Source organism: Pagrus major, chromosome 14, assembly GCF_040436345.1.
Source record: "Pagrus major chromosome 14, Pma_NU_1.0".
Classification (NCBI taxonomy): Eukaryota; Metazoa; Chordata; class Actinopteri; order Spariformes; family Sparidae; genus Pagrus; species Pagrus major.
The window spans coordinates 19,504,741-19,523,260 of record NC_133228.1 but is presented as its reverse complement, the minus strand read 5'-3'; the positions used below and the strand labels follow the sequence as shown (position 1 = coordinate 19,523,260).

At 43.0% G+C, this 18,520-nt stretch overlaps 2 protein-coding genes across 2 annotated transcripts in view; one reads left to right on the top strand and one right to left on the bottom strand.

The window, feature by feature from the left end:
• Positions 1–10,717, top strand: part of sema3c (sema domain, immunoglobulin domain (Ig), short basic domain, secreted, (semaphorin) 3C) — a 37,158-nt gene extending 26,441 nt beyond the window's left edge. Inside the window, exons 10-17 of the mRNA XM_073480899.1 lie at positions 928–1,072; positions 1,887–2,109; positions 4,371–4,459; positions 5,542–5,583; positions 5,832–5,989; positions 6,810–6,877; positions 8,182–8,312; positions 8,978–10,717. Coding sequence (XP_073337000.1) covers positions 928–1,072; positions 1,887–2,109; positions 4,371–4,459; positions 5,542–5,583; positions 5,832–5,989; positions 6,810–6,877; positions 8,182–8,312; positions 8,978–9,400 — 1,279 coding nt within the window. The 3' untranslated portion in view covers positions 9,401–10,717. The remainder of the gene's footprint in view (positions 1–927; positions 1,073–1,886; positions 2,110–4,370; positions 4,460–5,541; positions 5,584–5,831; positions 5,990–6,809; positions 6,878–8,181; positions 8,313–8,977) is intronic.
• A 1,010-nt stretch (positions 10,718–11,727) lies between these two features.
• Positions 11,728–17,784, bottom strand: cd36 (CD36 molecule (CD36 blood group)). Its single transcript, XM_073480898.1, has 11 exons — positions 16,829–17,784; positions 16,313–16,473; positions 16,100–16,241; positions 14,332–14,487; positions 14,158–14,249; positions 13,952–14,071; positions 13,553–13,740; positions 13,357–13,475; positions 13,201–13,274; positions 12,421–12,475; positions 11,728–12,326 (listed from the first exon to the last, which is right to left on the bottom strand). Exons 1-11 carry the CDS (start codon positions 16,949–16,951, stop codon positions 12,150–12,152), a joined length of 1,407 nt encoding a protein of 468 aa, XP_073336999.1. The 5' UTR covers positions 16,952–17,784; the 3' UTR covers positions 11,728–12,149.
• Between the last annotated feature and the right edge of the window lie 736 nt (positions 17,785–18,520).

The window sequence follows — 18,520 nt, the reverse complement described above, 5'->3', positions numbered from 1 at the left end:
CCCACATACATCACAGTTCTCATCCATCCTAACTCTTGTTACAGTATAATGCTAAAACCGTGTATCTCTAAGATGTCAGCTTTTCATGAGCTAAATATGTTTTAGGTACAGAAAATTCATTACAAGTATAGTTTTACTTTTTGTGCTTAATTTAAAGTATACTTAAATGATACTTTTAAAAAGTGTAAAAGAAAAAAAAAGAAACAATAAAGGAGAAACTCGCATATTAAAATAAAAAAGTAAGTATAAGGCTGTGGTAGCGCCATTTCAGTGAATCCCAGAACTAAATTTGATCACATCTTTATTATAATTAAAATAATGATGAACATCATTTTAACAATCGCAATCTTTGATAAAAGAAATCAAGAAGATAAAAGTTTGCCACATCCCGTCTGAATCTCTGAATAGAACTTATTACACTCTCATTAAAGGTCACAGTCAGCATCACATGGCAACTTTGGTCACTTGATCTACATGTTCTCATCTCAAATTGAGTTCATCTGGTTAACCCAGGGCGACACCACCACAGGCACTCCGTCCACATGTTACCTCAGGATCATATAAGGGTTCAGCCAATGTATCCTGAGTCAAAGAACACATCCAAACCAAACAGTGAGGTCCTTGAGGTCTCTTAACTCTGTGTTATTACTTCTTCACACTGCGTTACAGCTCCACTTCACACAATATGCTTCTGTTGCCCGTATTCTACAAGGCCTCTTTTATGTGCTAAGCAGTGTGGTTTAAAAATGACTGAGCCAAACCACATCAGATCACTGAGGGGGAAACTGTCCTCGCTGGAGAATGACTCGCACATCCACAGAAACAGAGACCTTAATAAACAACTGCAGAATATTTCAGCGGGGTGGGTCTCGAGGCGTAGCAGGTTCCCACCGTTGTCTCATTAAAGTATTCATCTGGTTTCCTCAGCTCCGTGTTCAAAGGCTCAGCCGTGTGTGTGTACAACATGGCCGACATCCTCACCGTCTTCAACGGGCCCTTCGCTCACAGAGATGGGCCCAACTTTCAGTGGGTGGCTTTCCAAGGGCGCATCCCGTATCCAAGGCCCGGCACTGTGAGTTCATTTCAGGGGTATCCACTCATTCATGCATTCATCAGTTATTTTAGCGCATGATTCAAAAACAAAATTTCATATAAAATATTCATGTTAACCCTACCTACTTACACATCTCAAGCCAGAAAAGCAGTAAGGAGAGGAACATGCTTGTTTAACCAGCCTCCGTCTTAAAAAATTGATAAATAACATCAATGATTAAACAACCTCTTTTATATATTTATATAAATAGAGGGAAAGACAATGTAGCTAAAGAACAGTCACACACAATCAGCAGGTGAACATGAATATTGTACTTTTTCTTTATACATTTTTTATTACCTGAAAATGTTTGTCAGGTCCAAAATGATGTTTTATGAATTCAAGACTTGTCAGCCAATAGTGTAACACTGTTGTTACTGTATCACGTGGTGTCTGTGTTTCGTCAGCGATCAACAGTTTTAGTCCTGTTGTTGCCAGTTTGTGGGAAAAACACGAAATGGCTGGGTTCTACTGCCCGGACGTTACCTAGCTAGCATTAGCAACGTTAACGTGTGTTAGCTTGCTTTAACAACATTAGCTTGTGCACAAACTGGCAACCACTTGAGGAGGCAGATGATGCAAACATCGGTGTTGTAACATGAATGTATGAAACAAATAAGTGCAAAAAAATAAACAAAGGCCCCAATATGGACCCTTGAGGAACACCAGATTTAACCTCCATGCATTCAGATCAATCACTAGCAAACTGTTGACTTATAACTTGTTTAATTATACTGTTTAACATTCGTCTGAAGCATTAAACCTGTGGTTTCCCTTTCTTTTGCTTCTCCAGTGTCCCGGCGGAGCCTTCACACCCGACATCCAGACAACAAAGGAGTTCCCAGACGACGTGGTGACCTTCGTACGGAACCATCCGGTCATGTTCAACCCCATCTACCCAGTGGGGAGGAGACCTCTGGTGGTCCGGACCAACGCTGACTACAAATACACGTCGGTGGCCGTGGACCAGGTCATGGCTGCCGACGGGAACTACCAAGTGCTCTTCCTGGGCACAGGTATGAATGTAGACAGGTGTTGCAAATACCTTTTTTTGTGTTGCATGATAAGGTCATACTTTAAAGCTTTGACAGGACATTTTTAAATTCAAATTTCATGTATATCCATAACTGCAGATCCTCCCATTTTTCTGGGGGACTCCAGTTTTTCATCACCCCCCTCCAGTTACCTCCCAGGCTCAAAATCCTCCTGTGTTTTCTCCTGAATGTAAAACCTGTTTCTGGGTCTGTACAGTGTGCAGTCTGCTGTATTGTTGCGCCTCGTCCTCCTCAGTGAGTGAAGGACGGACAAAGAAACGGGGAGGAGAAAGAATATTTAGACACGTTGCAGACGCTCTGGAGAGAAGAATTGCTTTTGTAATTTCTTTTGTGAAGTTTGAAAGGACGGGGCTGTAAAATCTGCCACGTCCAATTTTCTTTCAGTCATTAGGGAGAGTGTTTTCTGAGAATGAAAAGCAAAATTTGAGTCATTTGACATTCTTTGTTTAAATGTTACCACAATGCAGGAGACACAGTCCAACCCTTGAATCTCAATTTTTTCAGTGATCTGTCTTATTTGATCTGTGTAAAAACAGGTGAGACTGCATTGAAACTGAACTGCTGGGTTTTATGGGCTTTCTCTCTCCATGAATGACCAGAAAACACACATTCACAGATAAGGAAATGTACGTTCATATGAATCGGTTACAAGGAATGCAGAAAAAAAAAGAATTTGTCTTTCAGATGTAAAATTTGAGTTTTTCTTTAAAAAAATACTGAGCTTTTTTTTTCAGGTAAGATGGTCTAATTGCATAAAGGCAGATCACTACCTTAGTATCCAGATCAATTAACTTTGCTTATTACTGAAAGATGGTATATGTAAGAATTAGTCACCTTGAATTCATACTCCCAACAAATAGGGGGCAGCATCTCACCAGAGTAACTGCTAACTGCTGCCAACTGTATATTTTCTTACACATCCGTGACTGTAGCTACTGTTAGCTTTTTAGCTCAGTTAGCCATGCAGCTAGCCAGACTACCAGGGGGAATGTTAGTGTTTACACCAGTAGCACAGGAGCTTTGGACCACAGGGAGAGAGAGAGGTGTTCAGGCCCAGGGGTTGCTGGTTAGTATGCTAACTTCAGTCGATATCTCCTCACAGGAATTGTGACCAAAATATGCACTAAGCTGCACATTTTACAGTTTTATAGATGATATATATGCTTTTGTTAGAAGCTGATATTACTATTAATGAGAAACACTCACTGTGACTTCAATCCTGTGACCAGGCAGTTTCAGCTCAAAGCTATTTACATTGAAACGTCCGAAAATAACACTCTGTCATATAAGTAAATGATTGTTCTGTGAGGTCCCGTTGGCACAGCTGGTTATCAGAGACACAGATAACAGAGTGGATGGTACAGTATGGGTGTGTTGGCCAATACAAAAATGCAGACGGCGTTATACAACATGTAGCTCGTTATCATCGTCATTATGCCACAAATAGATCATAGATGGGGTGACAAGGCAATGTCTTTTAGGAGAGGACTTTGCCCTTTTATGGTTTAATTTGATTGGATCAGCTGAAAGAACACGAGCGCCTGGTCCCAATCGAATAAAAATCCTAATTTCATCACAGTTTTTTTTAGGAAACTATCTTAAGAGCTCCCTGTGCGAATAACACGGTGGCACAACAGAATAATAAGTGTGTGGGCGCACGTAATTATGCAGCATTCTCGTCCACCTGTGCTCATGTTAGCGTTCAGTCAACGGCGCCCTGGGACTCCCTCCCTCACAGCTGCTTGTGTTTATCAGGCAGCCTCTCCTGCCCTGCTTTCTTGAAGGAAAGCCATGTGCTGTCTTAACCACATCTGAGCCCAGAAAAAGGGCTGCTTTGTCTGAAGGATGAGGGCGACGCTCTTATCAGGCACTTCCAGGAGCCTTTTACCGTGACTCCCTTTCTCACCGCTCCGCCGCTCAAACTCCCAGGACAGAACAGCCGCATCGACGGTGATAGTGTTGCTTCTCGGCCCTCCTCGTGGCCCTCGAGAGCTTTTCATCCCCACCGCTGCCACGGTCGATTTTGCTATGGAAACATGGCTATCGTGGCTAATTCAAAAGCAAACACGGGCAAAGGAAAAACAGACTCGGGAGTTTGTTTTTTTTCCCCCGAGCGTTTCTATTCCAGTTTTCACACACGTCTGGGCATAGTCATATCTGTTTCACACGGTTGTTAAGAGAATGTGTGTTGACATGTGTGCTTTTCTACCCCCCCCACCCAGACAAAGGTACAGTACAGAAGGTGATTGTGCTGCCAAGCAATCAATCCCTGCATGAAGATCTGATCCTGGAGGAGCTGGAAGTGTTTAAGGTCAGCTGCCTGCTTTTTTTTCTTCTTTTTATTCCACTCTTACTTTCATCATCGCAAAATCAAAGGCGAGGAGGAGGAGGAGGAGGAGGAGGGCGAGCTTGGCCACACCACAAAGGCCAGGGTGGGACAGACAAAAGCAGGGTGGCATTCAGGATATGGATGCTCTGCAGCGTAGTGCAGCGTGGAGTGATGGGGAACATGCTTTACAGACGGCACCGAGGGAAACCTTTTTTGCACATGCTTGTTTTATCTTTTAGCTCACATCGCTAAACTGTGTGATCAACCTGTGATCAGACTTAAAGGCTGCGGCTGCTTTAAACTTCAGCTACAAGGAAGAGACGTGTTTCTCAAAAGACAGAAAATATTTAGACTAGAAAGCTGAGAAGGAAAGACATCTGGTGAGAAGCTGAGATGGAAACTACCTTCTTTGCTTTGAATAATTTTTTTTATTAAATGTGCCACAAGGAAGATTTTCCAATTTCCAGCCGGGCCACGTCATTTGTAAAAGCGGGGGTGCTCATACCACTTTTGTCCACAGGGGGCGCCAGAATCAACAACATCAAATTTCCTTGTAGCAGCTTTAAAGAAAATTCAACTTAACCTGTTTTCTTCAACAGAAACTTTTTTACTCTAAAATTTGGGGGTAATATGATCTTTCTGGGAGTTGGAAGATGAAGTCGATACCAGTCTCCTTTCTGCACTGTAAATATGAAGCTACCACAAGCAGCCTAGCTTACATAGCCCCCCACAAAATCAAAAAATGTGTTGTTTTTGCACTTCTATTTTTGCCCTCAATATACAAGTAAGAAATAACACATCGATTAGTGGGTTTAGAAATGCTGGACGGTGGTTTTTTGTTACCTTTGGACACAGCCAGGCTCACTGTGTCCCTGTCTTTCCAATCTTCGTGCCAAGCTAAGCTAACTGGCTGCTGGCAGTAGCTTTAATATTTACTTTATGGACACAAGAGTGGTACTGGTCTGATCATCAAAGTCTCAAATAGGTTGTTTTATTTTAAAATTCTGATTAAAAATAGTCTACAGTGGCTAAAAGCTGATTCTTGTATGTGCTTTTTTTTTCAGAATCAAGCTCCTGTTACAAACTTGAGAATATCCTCCAAAAAAGTAAGTGTCCCTCCACCTTTTGCTCCCCTCACACATTAACTGCAGTTTTATTGTTTTAATATGTTTTTCATTGTCTGTAGCTACTATGTAATGCCCGACACAGAAATCTCTTGAGCGTAATAAAACCTCCCAAAGGCGAGGAAATAATAAGCCGTAATGGTTTCGGCGCTCTGCCTCATTTTCCTGTCAGCCGGCCCACTTATTAAGACAAACAGGGCGGACTGACATTTGAACTGTTTACTTTGCAGCAACAGCTGTACGTCAGCTCCGAGTTCGGGGTCTCGCAGGTCTCGCTGCACCGTTGTCACGCTTACGGCTCGGCCTGCGCCGACTGCTGCCTCGCCAGGGACCCCTACTGCGCCTGGGACGGACTCAGCTGCTCACGCTTCTATCCCAGCGGCAAAAGGTACACAAAGGTTTACAGTTTTGTGGGAGTATTCGATATGTTTGAATTCCAGAGGAGGGAGTATTTAGTGTCCACCAAGAATTCTTCTTCTTCTTGGCTGTGTTGGATAAACGAGCTTTTAAGCCCCAGAAACACATTTTTCAGTGTTATTAACGTGGTGACAGGAGGCCGTTCACAGAGGCAGCTATTGAAAACTTTCACCAGTGTTATGATAAACTTCAGCACAGTGCAGTATACAGATTTTTTCACATTTGGGAGCCAAATAAGGTTTCAAATCAATCAAAGCACCACGCCCTCGTTCAACAAGACCAGAAAAGAGCTGCTCTCAACTTCTGAGGGCAGAAAGATCACAGGACTGGACTCCTTCAGCGCACACTTCAGTGTCGGCCCTGTCACTGATTCTGCTTTTGTTGTTTCCCCCTCCCTCCGTCTAGACATAACACAGACAAAGAGGTCCGAGCGACACCTCGCCTCTGAGCCGATACCTTCTCCAGGTCTCTTTGAGCGGCCAGCTGCCCGTCTCTTGACATTCCCAGTCAGTCGCAGGTCAAGTTTAGTTTGGTCGAGAACAAAAGCGCGGCGACGGAAAATGTGTCTGAAATGTGTCTGAGATGTGTCTGCTGTTTACGTGCTCTCTTTCCTCAAGCTGTTATATGAGTGTGCACCGCTGAGTGGAATAACAAGTCAGATTTTCCTCTTATTGTTTTGGCAGCGGCTGCTCTCGCCACGCTCTTAATATGAGATGAACATGTGAAGAGGAAGATTCTGTATTTAGCTTTTGTGTATTTATACTCATTGCTATTTTTGTCTTTTTTTTTAGGAGAAGCCGAAGGCAGGACATTATGCACGGAAATCCACTCACTCAATGCAGAGGATTTAACCTTAAAGGTAATTAAAGCTGCACGTTATCGATATTTTTATAGTAACGAACGAGTAAACGACTGTGTGAAGTGTGGAAGGTACGACTCCTCGGGACAAGAACACAGAGGTTTTCACCCAAATGTGCATTTTTCCCTTGTAGCTTAGCCCCTTTTAGCTAATTGTTTTGATTTTACAGCCCACAAATTACACTGTCATGAACCCCACGACAGCAGACAGATGTTTTTCAGCCAAAAAGAGCTCTGATTAAAAAAAAAACTCTATACCCCACCTGCCCGGCACCAGACAGCAGACTAAATTAGCTAACAGCTGAACGAAAAGAAGCTAACGGCTATTAAGTCCAAAAGCAAAACGAAAGTAAATATTTGACTTGCATTCGTCAGAGGGACAGAAAACAAAAGTAGATACACAATTTATATTTCTTCAGGTGGAAAGACATGCTAGCCCTAACAAATTTATAAGGTGTTAATACGTCAATTTTTGTGGACAAAATTAGCATATAGCTGGCGATGAAAAGCGGCTAACGGCTAATAAGACCAAAAATCAAACCAGGCTAAAACTAAAGTAAATAGTTAACTTATAATCTTCAGGTGGACAGAAAACACAGCTTGAACGAATGCTGATGTTGCTGCGTTAGCAAGATTTGTAAATGAAAACACTTGCGCTCACGTAGTATCACCTTGCTGGGCATTGTGACTAATAATATTATGGATATCTAAGAGTTATATCACACTCGTACTGCTAAAAGTTATTCATTATGTGACAATTATATTATACAACAATTACAGATGTTTACACCAGAGCTGTAGCTGCAACTGCTGCCTGTTCAGGTGATGCACAACATCCTCCACCAAAAAATTCACACAGTCGACTGGCAGGATGCAGTTTAATGAGGGGAGAGGATTTGCTCCCCGGAGAGTCCCCATTTCCATGAACAGTTAACGTCTCTAAATTAACTCGAGCTCGGGGAACTAAGCATCTGGCCATTACCACTAATTAGCGGGAGCTCTGTCATACATCCAGCCGAGTGATGAACCGTTTACCCGCGACAAAGACGACACGGTAGACGAGACGAGTCGGCCCTGCGCGTTGTGAGGTTGTTTTTGTTAGTCTGTAGAAAGTGAAGAAATCTTGATGGAGTTTGGTTTTGGGGGCTGCAGGTGTCGGACTAATCTCTGTGTCAACATTTCAGTCTCACTGCTGGGACTCGAGACAGATTTGAGTCCATCTGTGGGGTTCGTGTCTGTCAGCGAGTGACGTCTGACGTGACTCCATTGACTTTGCATGTGTGTGTGTGTGTGTGTGTGTGGCAGCTTACAGAAACGCAGTGGAGATGACGCAGTACGGCGTGAAAAACAACACCACCTTCCTGGAGTGTTTTCCCAAGTCACCCCAGGCCTCCATTCGCTGGCTCATTCAGAGGGACAACGACAGGCGGAAAGAGGTCAGTCTGACATTTAGAGGGGGTCAAAGGTCAACTTCACAGCCCGCCCTCGCTTGTACGTAACAAGGGGCCAAGGGCACGAGGACAACCCCTTAAAGATATGACGAATTAAATGTCCTTTTCCTCTGATTTATGGGGATCTGCTCTCGTGTTTCGGTCACGTCGTTAAATATTACGTCCAACACTTAAACGTGTCACGCCATCAAATGAGCTCACAGGTTTGATAAGGACTTGTATCGCCCGAGGAGCGACACAGTCGACATTTATTGGCAGCGGAGCATCGTAACGAGCAGCGATACCGATCAAACATGATATAGATCTTTAACTAATGACTGGATTGTCAGCAGGGAAACATTTTACAAATATTTGAAGGCTGTGAAAGATTAAATAAAAGCCGGGGCAAGAGAGAGAGAGTTTGATAAAGACACATCTTTTATGGATTTGGCTCCGGCCCCCTTTGGGGTAGGCTTCAGAGTAATGGCCGTTTTATTGCTTTTTCCTCGTGGGGATAGAAAATAAATCACTTTAGTTTTATGGTGTGTAATCACTGGAGTCTTTTCAAAGCTAAAGTCTGCCTGATTTTATAGTAGAAGAAGGAATAAACAGTCAGCATCAGTTTAGTCTCTGTCTGTACTGTATATTAACTGTTGCTGTGCCGACCACAGGTAAAGCTGAGCGACCGCGTCCTCTCCACCGAGCACGGCCTCCTCATCCGCTCCGTCCAGCTGTCGGACCAGGGCCTCTACTACTGCCTGACCACCGAGAACGGCTTCAAGCGCACCGTCGCCAAGATCCGCCTGCGAGTGCTGAGCGAGGCCATGGTGAGCGTGCTGACGGACAAACAGCAGTCTCCGTGGGCGTGGGCCAGCTCACTGCACCCGAAGGTCCTGTTGGCGGCGTTCAGTCCGGCCGAGAGCCTGGCCGTGCAGCAGTACTGCAAAGAGAGGAAGGAGCTCCAGAACCTGCAGAAGAGGCAGCAGCAGCAGCCTCCGCCGCCCGGACCTCTCAGGGGGGACCTGGCCAAACTGAAACCCCTGCTGGACCGGAGGAAGAGCCGCAACCGCCGCAATCACATCCCAGAGGTGTGACGCAGAGACTGACACCTTCCTCTTGTTTCTCATTTTCATCTCAAACTGCAGAGCGGACGCACAGTAAAAAAAAACGAGGAGGTGGGTTCGGGGAGTTCAGCGATATCTGTATTTTTCTTGCATGAGGCACCGCGACCAGATGGCTGTGACATACACTAACGCACACTCACAAGGCACCCACGAGCCGTTCATCACAAACTGAAGTGGCCCCCGCTACGCCGCTAATAAACTGTGGTTCTCAAACACACCATGAGATGAGATGCAGCTCTGATGTTAGCATACTTTAAGGTGTTAGAGGGAGGGGGAAATGGACCGGCCGGGGGTAATTTTGAAATCATGAAGAGGAGATTGTAAAAAGGAACAAAAGGGAGACAGATGCATGTTTGACATTGAGCGCCCTCTGGAAGTATTATCCTCGCGTTTTATTAGATTCTTCTCACATTTCTGTACTTTTAAAACTAACAAAATCAGCAAAAGGACATCTTGGGTAACAAAAAGGTCAACGTATGTGAGAAAAGAAAACCTTTTCTCCTACAAAAGCTCTTTTCATACAAAGCGCAGATGGCAATCGGCCCCCGTAAAAAGTGTTGTATTACAAAAGTTAAGCTGTATTACGTAGACTTTGTCCAGAAACATGATCTCTCCTGCTATATTTATTCTTATTACTCTGATTTTACATGTAAGAGAACGTGCCTCAGCTGCATATTGTATCATACCTTCTCTTGTTTCTAGCACAGAAGCATGTTTATAGAAATTTGTGAGTAACGTAGATCTTAATCCTTTGGCCTGGATTAGATGAAGGCAACCAAAACTAGCAGATACAGTCGGCACATTTTAGTTAGTGTGACGCAGACAGTCATAATTCAGTCATTATCAGCGAGATAGACCATTTGTTACATGTGAATAGACTTTTTTTTCAGAAGCGTAGTTAATGTAGATAGTTTATTTGTTGCTTGTGTACAGAGTTTTGTTTTTTTCCTTGTTTCATTTCATCCCTTTAATTTAAAGTCGTGCCGATCTTTTGTGAAAATGTTGTTTTTCATCGTGTACATATTTTCATATCGTAACATATTTCACCAAGTATGACTGTATCTGCAAGTTGCAGAGACAAACAGTATTATTTTCATTTTGAGAAAAAGACTTTTCGAGCTGTATCTTCAGATCTCTGCTACACGTTTAATAAAAACTGTGTGACCAGCATCATGTCAAGCTTCAACTCGGTGTAATTTCAGTGTTATGAAAACGTGTATTTCTATTTATTAATGTCATGATAGCCTGAATAAATCTGTTCAGATGAATCCCAGTTTTACAGAAAGACCATGCTTTTTGTTGTCAGACATTTTTATTAGTGTAAGTTCTCAAAATGTGGACTTTCTCTTTCTTTTATTGATCAATACGTCATCTCCATTTCTATTTCATAGATCCCATGGTGGGTTAATATCATGGTGCTGTGTGAAGGAACAGTCACACTGTTGTCACAATGGGATTTTTGGAAAATAAGTTTATTTGCTGAGCGTTAAATGAGTAGATAAATATCACAATCATGTCTGTGGGGTAAATATGAAGCTGTAGCCGACAGCTGGTTAGCTTAGCTTAGAAAAAAAAGACTGGAAACAGCCACTCTGGCTCCGTCCAAAGCAACACATTTTGTGTCAATAACAGAAAATATCTCAACAAGTACAAAGCCTGGTCTTTTCCTAAACTTAAGAGAGCTGTTTTATTAGCTGAACCTAAGGAAGTGGTTTTGTTAGCTAAAGCTAACCATGTAATTTTGTTAGCTAAACCTAAGAAAGCAGTTTGTTAGCTAAAGCTAACCAAGTGGTTTTGTTAGCTAAACCTAACCAAGTGGTGTTGTGGATTTAAGCTAGCAAGCTAATGGCTGTAGCTTCACTTTTACAGTACAGAGAGTGAGATCATCTTTTTTTTTATCTTACTAGCTTCTAGCTTTTCAAACCGGATTTTTTTGTCCTAAATCTCAGCGTACAGTACCTGAGATACCTCAAGGCCGTAAGGGAGAGGGTGTAAATCTTTGCCTGTTTTAATCCTAATGAAACACTCCCACATATGTGTGACATGTCTGATTCAGACCTGAACAGAGGGTCATTTAAAACCCATAAAAATCCAAGAGGGGCAGAAATACTGCTTTCTCACCAAACAAACCCAAGTACCATCCCCCGGTCCGTTTTAAAAACTCCTTTTGATTTATGGGTCACTCAAGGTAAAGAGGAAACCAAATCAGTTTGTCTCGGCAGCAGGAAAGTCTCTGCCGTATCTGGACCGAGGTGGACGTAGACCAGCTTCGAACAACCAAATAGAAAGAAAGTAAATCCTTTTCAGCTTTTATTAATTTTGTTAGACACTACTTGAGCAACATTTTCATGAGATTAGATTCATGTACATTTTCATTTTTCGTAGGATATCAAGCAAACTCATGTCTCCTCTGTGTGGATCAATAACCTGACGGTACAGAGGAGTCTCCATCTGCTCTCACGCTAGAAATCCCTGATTGAGTTTATTGTTACAGTGTTTGCAATCAAAAACAAATACTTGGCAAAGGAATTCAGCTCTTGAACTTTTCGCAAAAAATCACAGTATCCCCCCCTTTTTTTTAATCAAAGGAGGTACGACATTATAAATAACACTGAAATTACAAAAAAGTGCAAGTCTATATCAAAAGGCTTAATGTCCTTTAGCAGCTTTAACACACTGTGCTATGCCTCTCAACAACAGACACCTCTGCTCGATTCATTCAGACGATCTTGCCCGAGTTACGTCTGCTCCTCACCACACAGTACATGCTGAAACACAGGACAAACATAGACACACCTATGCCCAGCAGTGACAGCTGGACCATCTCCAACATCTCGACACGGGAGAAGAGCTCCTTCTTAAACATGTTGGCCGTTTCTTCGTCCAGCGCAGCCGTCTGATTACAGATGGAGACGGAGAAAGAGTCGTTATTACGCAGACGATACCTACTTTACAACTACAGGGCAACATTGTTTTTTTTTTAATCTTACCTCATTCAGCCAAACAATAGGGAATATGGTGTAATCCTTGACTTTCTTAAGCACCCTGCAGGGAGAGAGGTTATTAATTGGTGTTCAATATTCCTGGTTGCAATAAAATGCGCAATATTATCTTGAAGACGTTTATTATTCGTACAATATTCGCTCGTAAGTTGAGAAGATTGATAACACGTTCATGTTTTGTAGGATCCATATGAAGCGACAGTCAACAGGTGGTCTTTCTGCTTAGCTTAGCTTAGCTTAGCACAAACACTGGGAACAGCTGCCCTGGCTCTATCCAAGGGGAACAAATTTGGCCTAGTTAGTGGGTAATATCGTAATAGTAGAAGAAGTAAGAAGAAGAAGACAAAGAGGAAGAAGAAGACGAAGAAGAAGAAAATGAAGAAGACAAAGGAGACGAAGAAGACAAAGAAGAAGAAGAAGAAGACAAAAAGGAAGACATAGCCTTAGAAGAACAAGAAGAAGACGAAGAAGAAGACAAAGAAGACGAAGAGTAAGACAAAAGGGAAGAAGAAGAAGAACACAAAGAAGGCCAAGAAGAAAAAGAAGAAGAAGAAGAAGAAGGTGTGCATGAACTAAACGTAGTAAACTTCCTTTAAAAATACAAAGATGTATAATTTCCAATGTTCTTATTGTATCAGCCATGAGAAGCAGGTATTTATTGGTTAACGATCAGCTGAAAAAATATTTGTATCATGTACACTTACAAATAATAGCAAACTGGCACATTTACCTAAAACGTTCCCTTAAAAAAAGTGAAGCACAACTTACGTGATGACCTTCGATGGTCCGTACATCATATTCACTTGAATTCTCTTGGCGAACCTCAAAGTGAACCCAGTTATCTGGTGGGAAAACGCCACAAAAAATGAGCTTCAGAGTTTCCACCTCTAAAAGTCAAGAAGATACGTTTTGAGATGCACTTACAGGTTCCACATCCATGAAGGTGTCGTGGTGCGCTTGGCTGGGATTGAGGCCCAGCACGGACTCTCGCAGGGACGGACTGCCGTAAAGGAAGTGAGGCAGGGAGATGTAGATCGGTTTATCTGTTCAGAAAGACAACCAAACATCAGAGGACGGTCTTTAACTTCCTGTTTATTCTGGATAACAAATGAAAACTGACTATCTTGACACGAGCTGATGTCCAGTACTCCGGCCATGGTGCAGTTCTTGGTGACCTTCGAATCTCTGCAGTAACATTGGTTGTCTGGGTTGATGTTAGGGGCGGCCAGGGTGTTTGGCTGCAGGGTGAAGCGGTACACCTCGATCCCTCTCAGATGCAGGCTCTCCTCATAACTGGCTGACACAGACCTGAAGGCAAAAAAAACACAAGAGATTAGTTCAACTTCCCACCGTGTCCCCCAGTAATCTCTGGCTCTTTGGCACTGGAAAGCTCTGACCTCTGGTGGCTACTGAGAAGAAAAGTCCATGGGTCAAGTTCTCAGATTAAAGATGTTAAATGTTAGATGTTATCAAAGCACAGATCAGATGAAATTGCTCCCACAAAAGCGACTCTCATCACCTGCAGATGTCTGACGAGAAGAAATAGAGAGGCTTCTTCTTATCCACAAAGGGAGCGAACGAAGAAGCATCTGTCCCGTTGATCATGTTGCAATACGGGTCGTCCCAGAAAGTTAAACTCCTGTTGGACAAAATAAAATCAGACATCCAGGGAACCTAAAATTTTACAGTTTCAATAAAATATCCCAATGAAAAACAAACACTCACTCTTTTCCGCGCCACTTTTGAATTTTTCCCACTTTAGAGATGTCGTACTTCCCAGTGAAGACGGTGTAGGGGCCATCATAAGTGCCGTTGTACTGGGGGGGAAATAGATTTAATTTAATACATTGATATATATTTCTGATGTTGAGTGTTTTGTCATAGTAACTGCTTGCTCACAGGTGAAAATAGGCCCGTGGTGGTGTTCATCATCGGGTCGTGGTAACCCCACAGCAGCTCCTTGACTGAACGGCGTTGGAACAAAGAGGAGTTGCTGCTCTGTATCATTCTCTCCACCATGCCGTGCAAAGGAGGTGGAATGAGTGAATAAGCTCCCTGAAAAACAAAACAACATGAGACGGATTAAAATTAAAATGTCTTCATCAGTGATCGGTGAGGCAACAGATACTGGAACTGCTTACATTCATCTTTTAATCTTAATGAAATCTTTAGGTGAAGATAAATTGTCCCCATAAACAAAGATTACCATTATGAAATGATGACGTCCAAGCTGTTAATAATTTCTATACTCCAGCACAGTTTTTACCAGGTTGTTCTACTCGTGACCATTGTGACTGTGAGCCATGCTAACTTAGCAGTTGCAAAGAAAACACGGTCGCTGGAAAAACAACATCTATCAAGACAAGCAACATCAGCATCCAAAAGATTTTTAATTAACTTTGTGTCCAAACTTAGCCAAGTTAGCCAAAATTAGCCAGTTCTGTTAGCTATTCTAGCTAACTTCCAGGGCATCTTGCCAGCTAAACACACTAGCTGCCTATTCATGAAAAATGTGCTAAGAGTCGTCAAAGTAAACACAAAAATTAGCCCACTGCGTTAGCTATTGTAGCTAACTTCTGGGGGAACTTGCCAGCCAAACATGCTAGCTGCCTTGGCTATTTATGAAAAATGTGCAAAGATTCATCAAAGTAAACACAGAAATTAGCCCGCTACATTAGCTGTTGTAGTTAACTGCAGAGTACTTCACAGGAAACTTTACAGATAAATAAGCTAGATGCCTTTTCCTGAAAAAAACATTGGAACGCTACATTAGCTATTGTAACCAATTTCCAGGACAACTTTCCAGCTAAACACGTTAGCCGCCTATTCATGAAATCGGCTGAGATTCATCAAGGAAAACACAAAAATTAGCCCACTGCATTAGCTAACTTTTCGCGCAACTTGCCGACTAAACACACTTGCTGCCTATTCATTAAAACATGCAAGAGTCGTCACGGTAAACACAAAAATTAGCCAGCTGCTTTCACTCTTGTAGCTAACTTCTGGGGTAACTTGCTGACTAAACACACTAGCTGCCTAGTCATGAAAAACATGCTAAGAGTCATGAGGTAACACGCAGAAATTAACCCGCTACATTAGCTATTGTAATTAACTGCATGGTACTTCACAGGAAAATTTCCAGATAAATAAGCTAGATGCCTTTTATTGAAATTGGCTGAGATTCATCGAGGTAAACACAAAAGTTAGCTCACTGCGTTAGCTATTGTAGCTATCTTCCAAGACAAGATGCCAGCTAAACGTGCTAGCTGCCCATTCATGAAAAATGTGCTAAGAGTCGCTAAGAGTTTTTTTCCATTTTCCAATTCTTGGAAATTAAAATCTCAATAAAAATCTTCATTTTCGGGAGGGTCCATGGGGTTACAAGATAAATCTAAGTAGCTGAAGATGATTAATCGACTATTTCTGCTAAACAAAGTGTCCAAGGAGACGACCTGGGAAGTGTAAATCACCCTGTGGTTAGACTCAGCATGTCACCGAGGGTCACGAGCCAAAAAAAGGTTGTGAACCACCAATAAAGTGAATGGTTGCACACCACAGGCCGGCACAGCTTGAACTGGCATTGCTTGCCTCGTCTGTGGCACAGAGGTCCAGTTAACTATTAACATGGAGTCAGGAATCACCGCACGGTGGGGTGACACTCACTTACAGCCACAATCAGGTTGAGGGTGGTGACTTTGTCCTCCTCTGGTCCCACTGACATGGAGGGCTCAAAGATGGCGCCGAGGGGCAGCAGGAAGGTGGCGGTGAAATTACTGAATGTGATGTTCTCTTTAGGGAGATATCTTGTCCTGAAGGTGGAGATGAGGATGACTTAGATTCTGAACCATCATCACAATGATAAAATAATAATCAAACTTACTTATATGTGTAAGGTCCTCTTTCCTTTACCACCGGAGTTGCACCGTTCTCCACAATCTCCACTGGGTTCTGCACGTCAAAGAACCAGAACTGCCTGTACACCGATGCCCCCGTGGACACCCAGTTGTCATAAGCTGTCGTTCCGTCCATGATGACGGCTTCCTAAAAAACCCCAAGCAGACACACAGACAAGTCTATTTTTAACATGCCTCAAGACAGCCAGCAGGCCATCTACCCCGCTGATACATGAAATGGATGCTCTGTGATGAGGAAAAAAAAAAAAAGGTCTCAACCATTGAAAAATCACAGCTGCTGATCCTGTCACAGATGAAAATGATAAGGCACACTTGGTTTGTCTGCACAGCTTCTTGTTTACCAGCTTTTTAAAAAAAAAAAAAAAAAAATGCACGCCTCTCATTTCTCCTGATTCACCTTGATCTCCCGCATTCACACCTTCAGTCACTCCCTGCGCTCCAAAAAAAACAAAAAAAAAAGGTGAAACTGAGCACCACCGTACCTTGTGCACCGTCCCCTCAATGATGCTGTTCCCCACCGGGATGAGGACGCCTCCCAGAACGGCTAGCAGCGCCCCAAACACAGCTCCGGCTATCAGCCCGCACTCTCTGTTGCAGCAGCCCATGGTGGTGTGCGTTTCCCTCCGTCTGTCTGCCTGTCTCCCTGCCTGCCTGCCTGCCTGCCTTCCCTGGCAGCCTGTTCTCCTTCTGTCTCTGTGTTCTGGTGTGTGCTAGTATGTGCAGCTCGTCTGTGTTTGTGTCCCGGCAGCAGCAGCAGCAGCAGCACAGGCGAGCTGTACCATGAGACGAAGCTGACAGAGCAGTTGAGGCCAGGTAAAAGGTACAGACACCTCTGGGAGGCGTCTAGGGACCTCCCATAAATAGAGTTATATAATGGCAAGAGAGGTGAAAGTTCCCAGCTGAGAGATGTCTCCCACTTAAGTATCGACAAACACTATCTAACGAGGTGATAACGGGCTACAACGGGCTGAGGAGAAAGGTTGAAGGAGGAGTTACATGAAGTAAAAAGTTCAAGTCATGCCATCTTATCCAGCCCTTCATCTCCCGTATCCTCCCCAAAATCTGCTCATCCCAGCGACAAGAAAAGGAGGAACGTATGAATTATTAACTACATCCACATTGTGCAGAGACTGTTTGACTGTGTAATATCAAGGGGGGGGGTGGGTGTTAAAAAATGAATTGCCCCTTATCTCTCTCTCTCCAAGATATTTCGCCCCGGCTTATCTTGATTCATGACTCTGATAGAAATGCTTTCCATGTCACAGGCATAATCAGCAACAGCGCAACATAAGTTATGCACATGTTGATTGTCAGCGCGAGCATTAGTGATTGTTTTTTAAGAGCGTTCTGCTGTCGGCTGTCCGTCAAGACAAAAGTAGACAAAAGTCACTTAAGGAGCAGTTCACCCCAAAACGAAAATGCTAAAAAAAAGGGTTATTATCTTCTCACCCCAATGTGGATGGAGAGTCAGGTGAAGTTTCTTAGTTTGAAGCCCAAATTTGCACTCTAGCTGTTAATAAGCTAAAAGCGTTAGCGTGCACCCTATCTGCAAATATTGCCTTTACAAATCAATTTTGGGATCTCCAGACACTTGGTTTATGCCGGATAAGCTCTAAGAAGCCATTTTATGTTTCTCTTTTGTTTCTTTTTTATGTTTTAAAACAAGTCCCCATCTACTTCAAGCTGTTGGTGCAACACTGTTTTGCTGTGAAGCTCCAGAAATGTTTCGTGGACTACGAAACTTCACCTGACTGTCCGATCGGCACGAGGGTGAGTAGAAAAAGACTGCGTTTTTATTTTTGGGTGAACTTTTCCTTTAAGCGACAGTCGTGCCAGGGTATGCAGCTTTTGTCTGGGGTACGCTCTAAACAGCAAACAGCGGTACGAGGAGGACAAATAACGCAAATCCTCCTCGAAAAATTCCCTTTAACACGTGCACTGACAGCTTTTATGAGGCTGGTTTGTGACTTTAAAATCTCAGCAAAGAGTCCAAAGGATTGAATCCATCATCATCATCATGATTATATTGTTGCTGATTAGGCTCTAAAGTCCCTCGTGATGAGGAAATCATATTTATCACAACAATCGATCAAGATAAGCACGGCGAGACGTCTTTATGAGAGATCATTTTCATTCAGCTCCAAAACACTGGATCCTACACTTCCCAGAATGCA

Excerpts from the sequence above, each read along its gene's own strand:
- cd36 (XM_073480898.1), bottom strand. The coding sequence starts at position 16,951 with ATGGGCTGCTGCAACAGAGAGTGCGGGCTGATAGCCGGAGCTGTGTTT. Across the intron at positions 16,474-16,828 it reads TTGAGGGGACGGTGCACAAG|GAAGCCGTCATCATGGACGG; the intron begins GTACGGTGGTGC and ends GGGGTTTTTTAG. Across the intron at positions 16,242-16,312 it reads AGAGGACCTTACACATATAA|GACAAGATATCTCCCTAAAG; the intron begins GTAAGTTTGATT and ends CTCCACCTTCAG.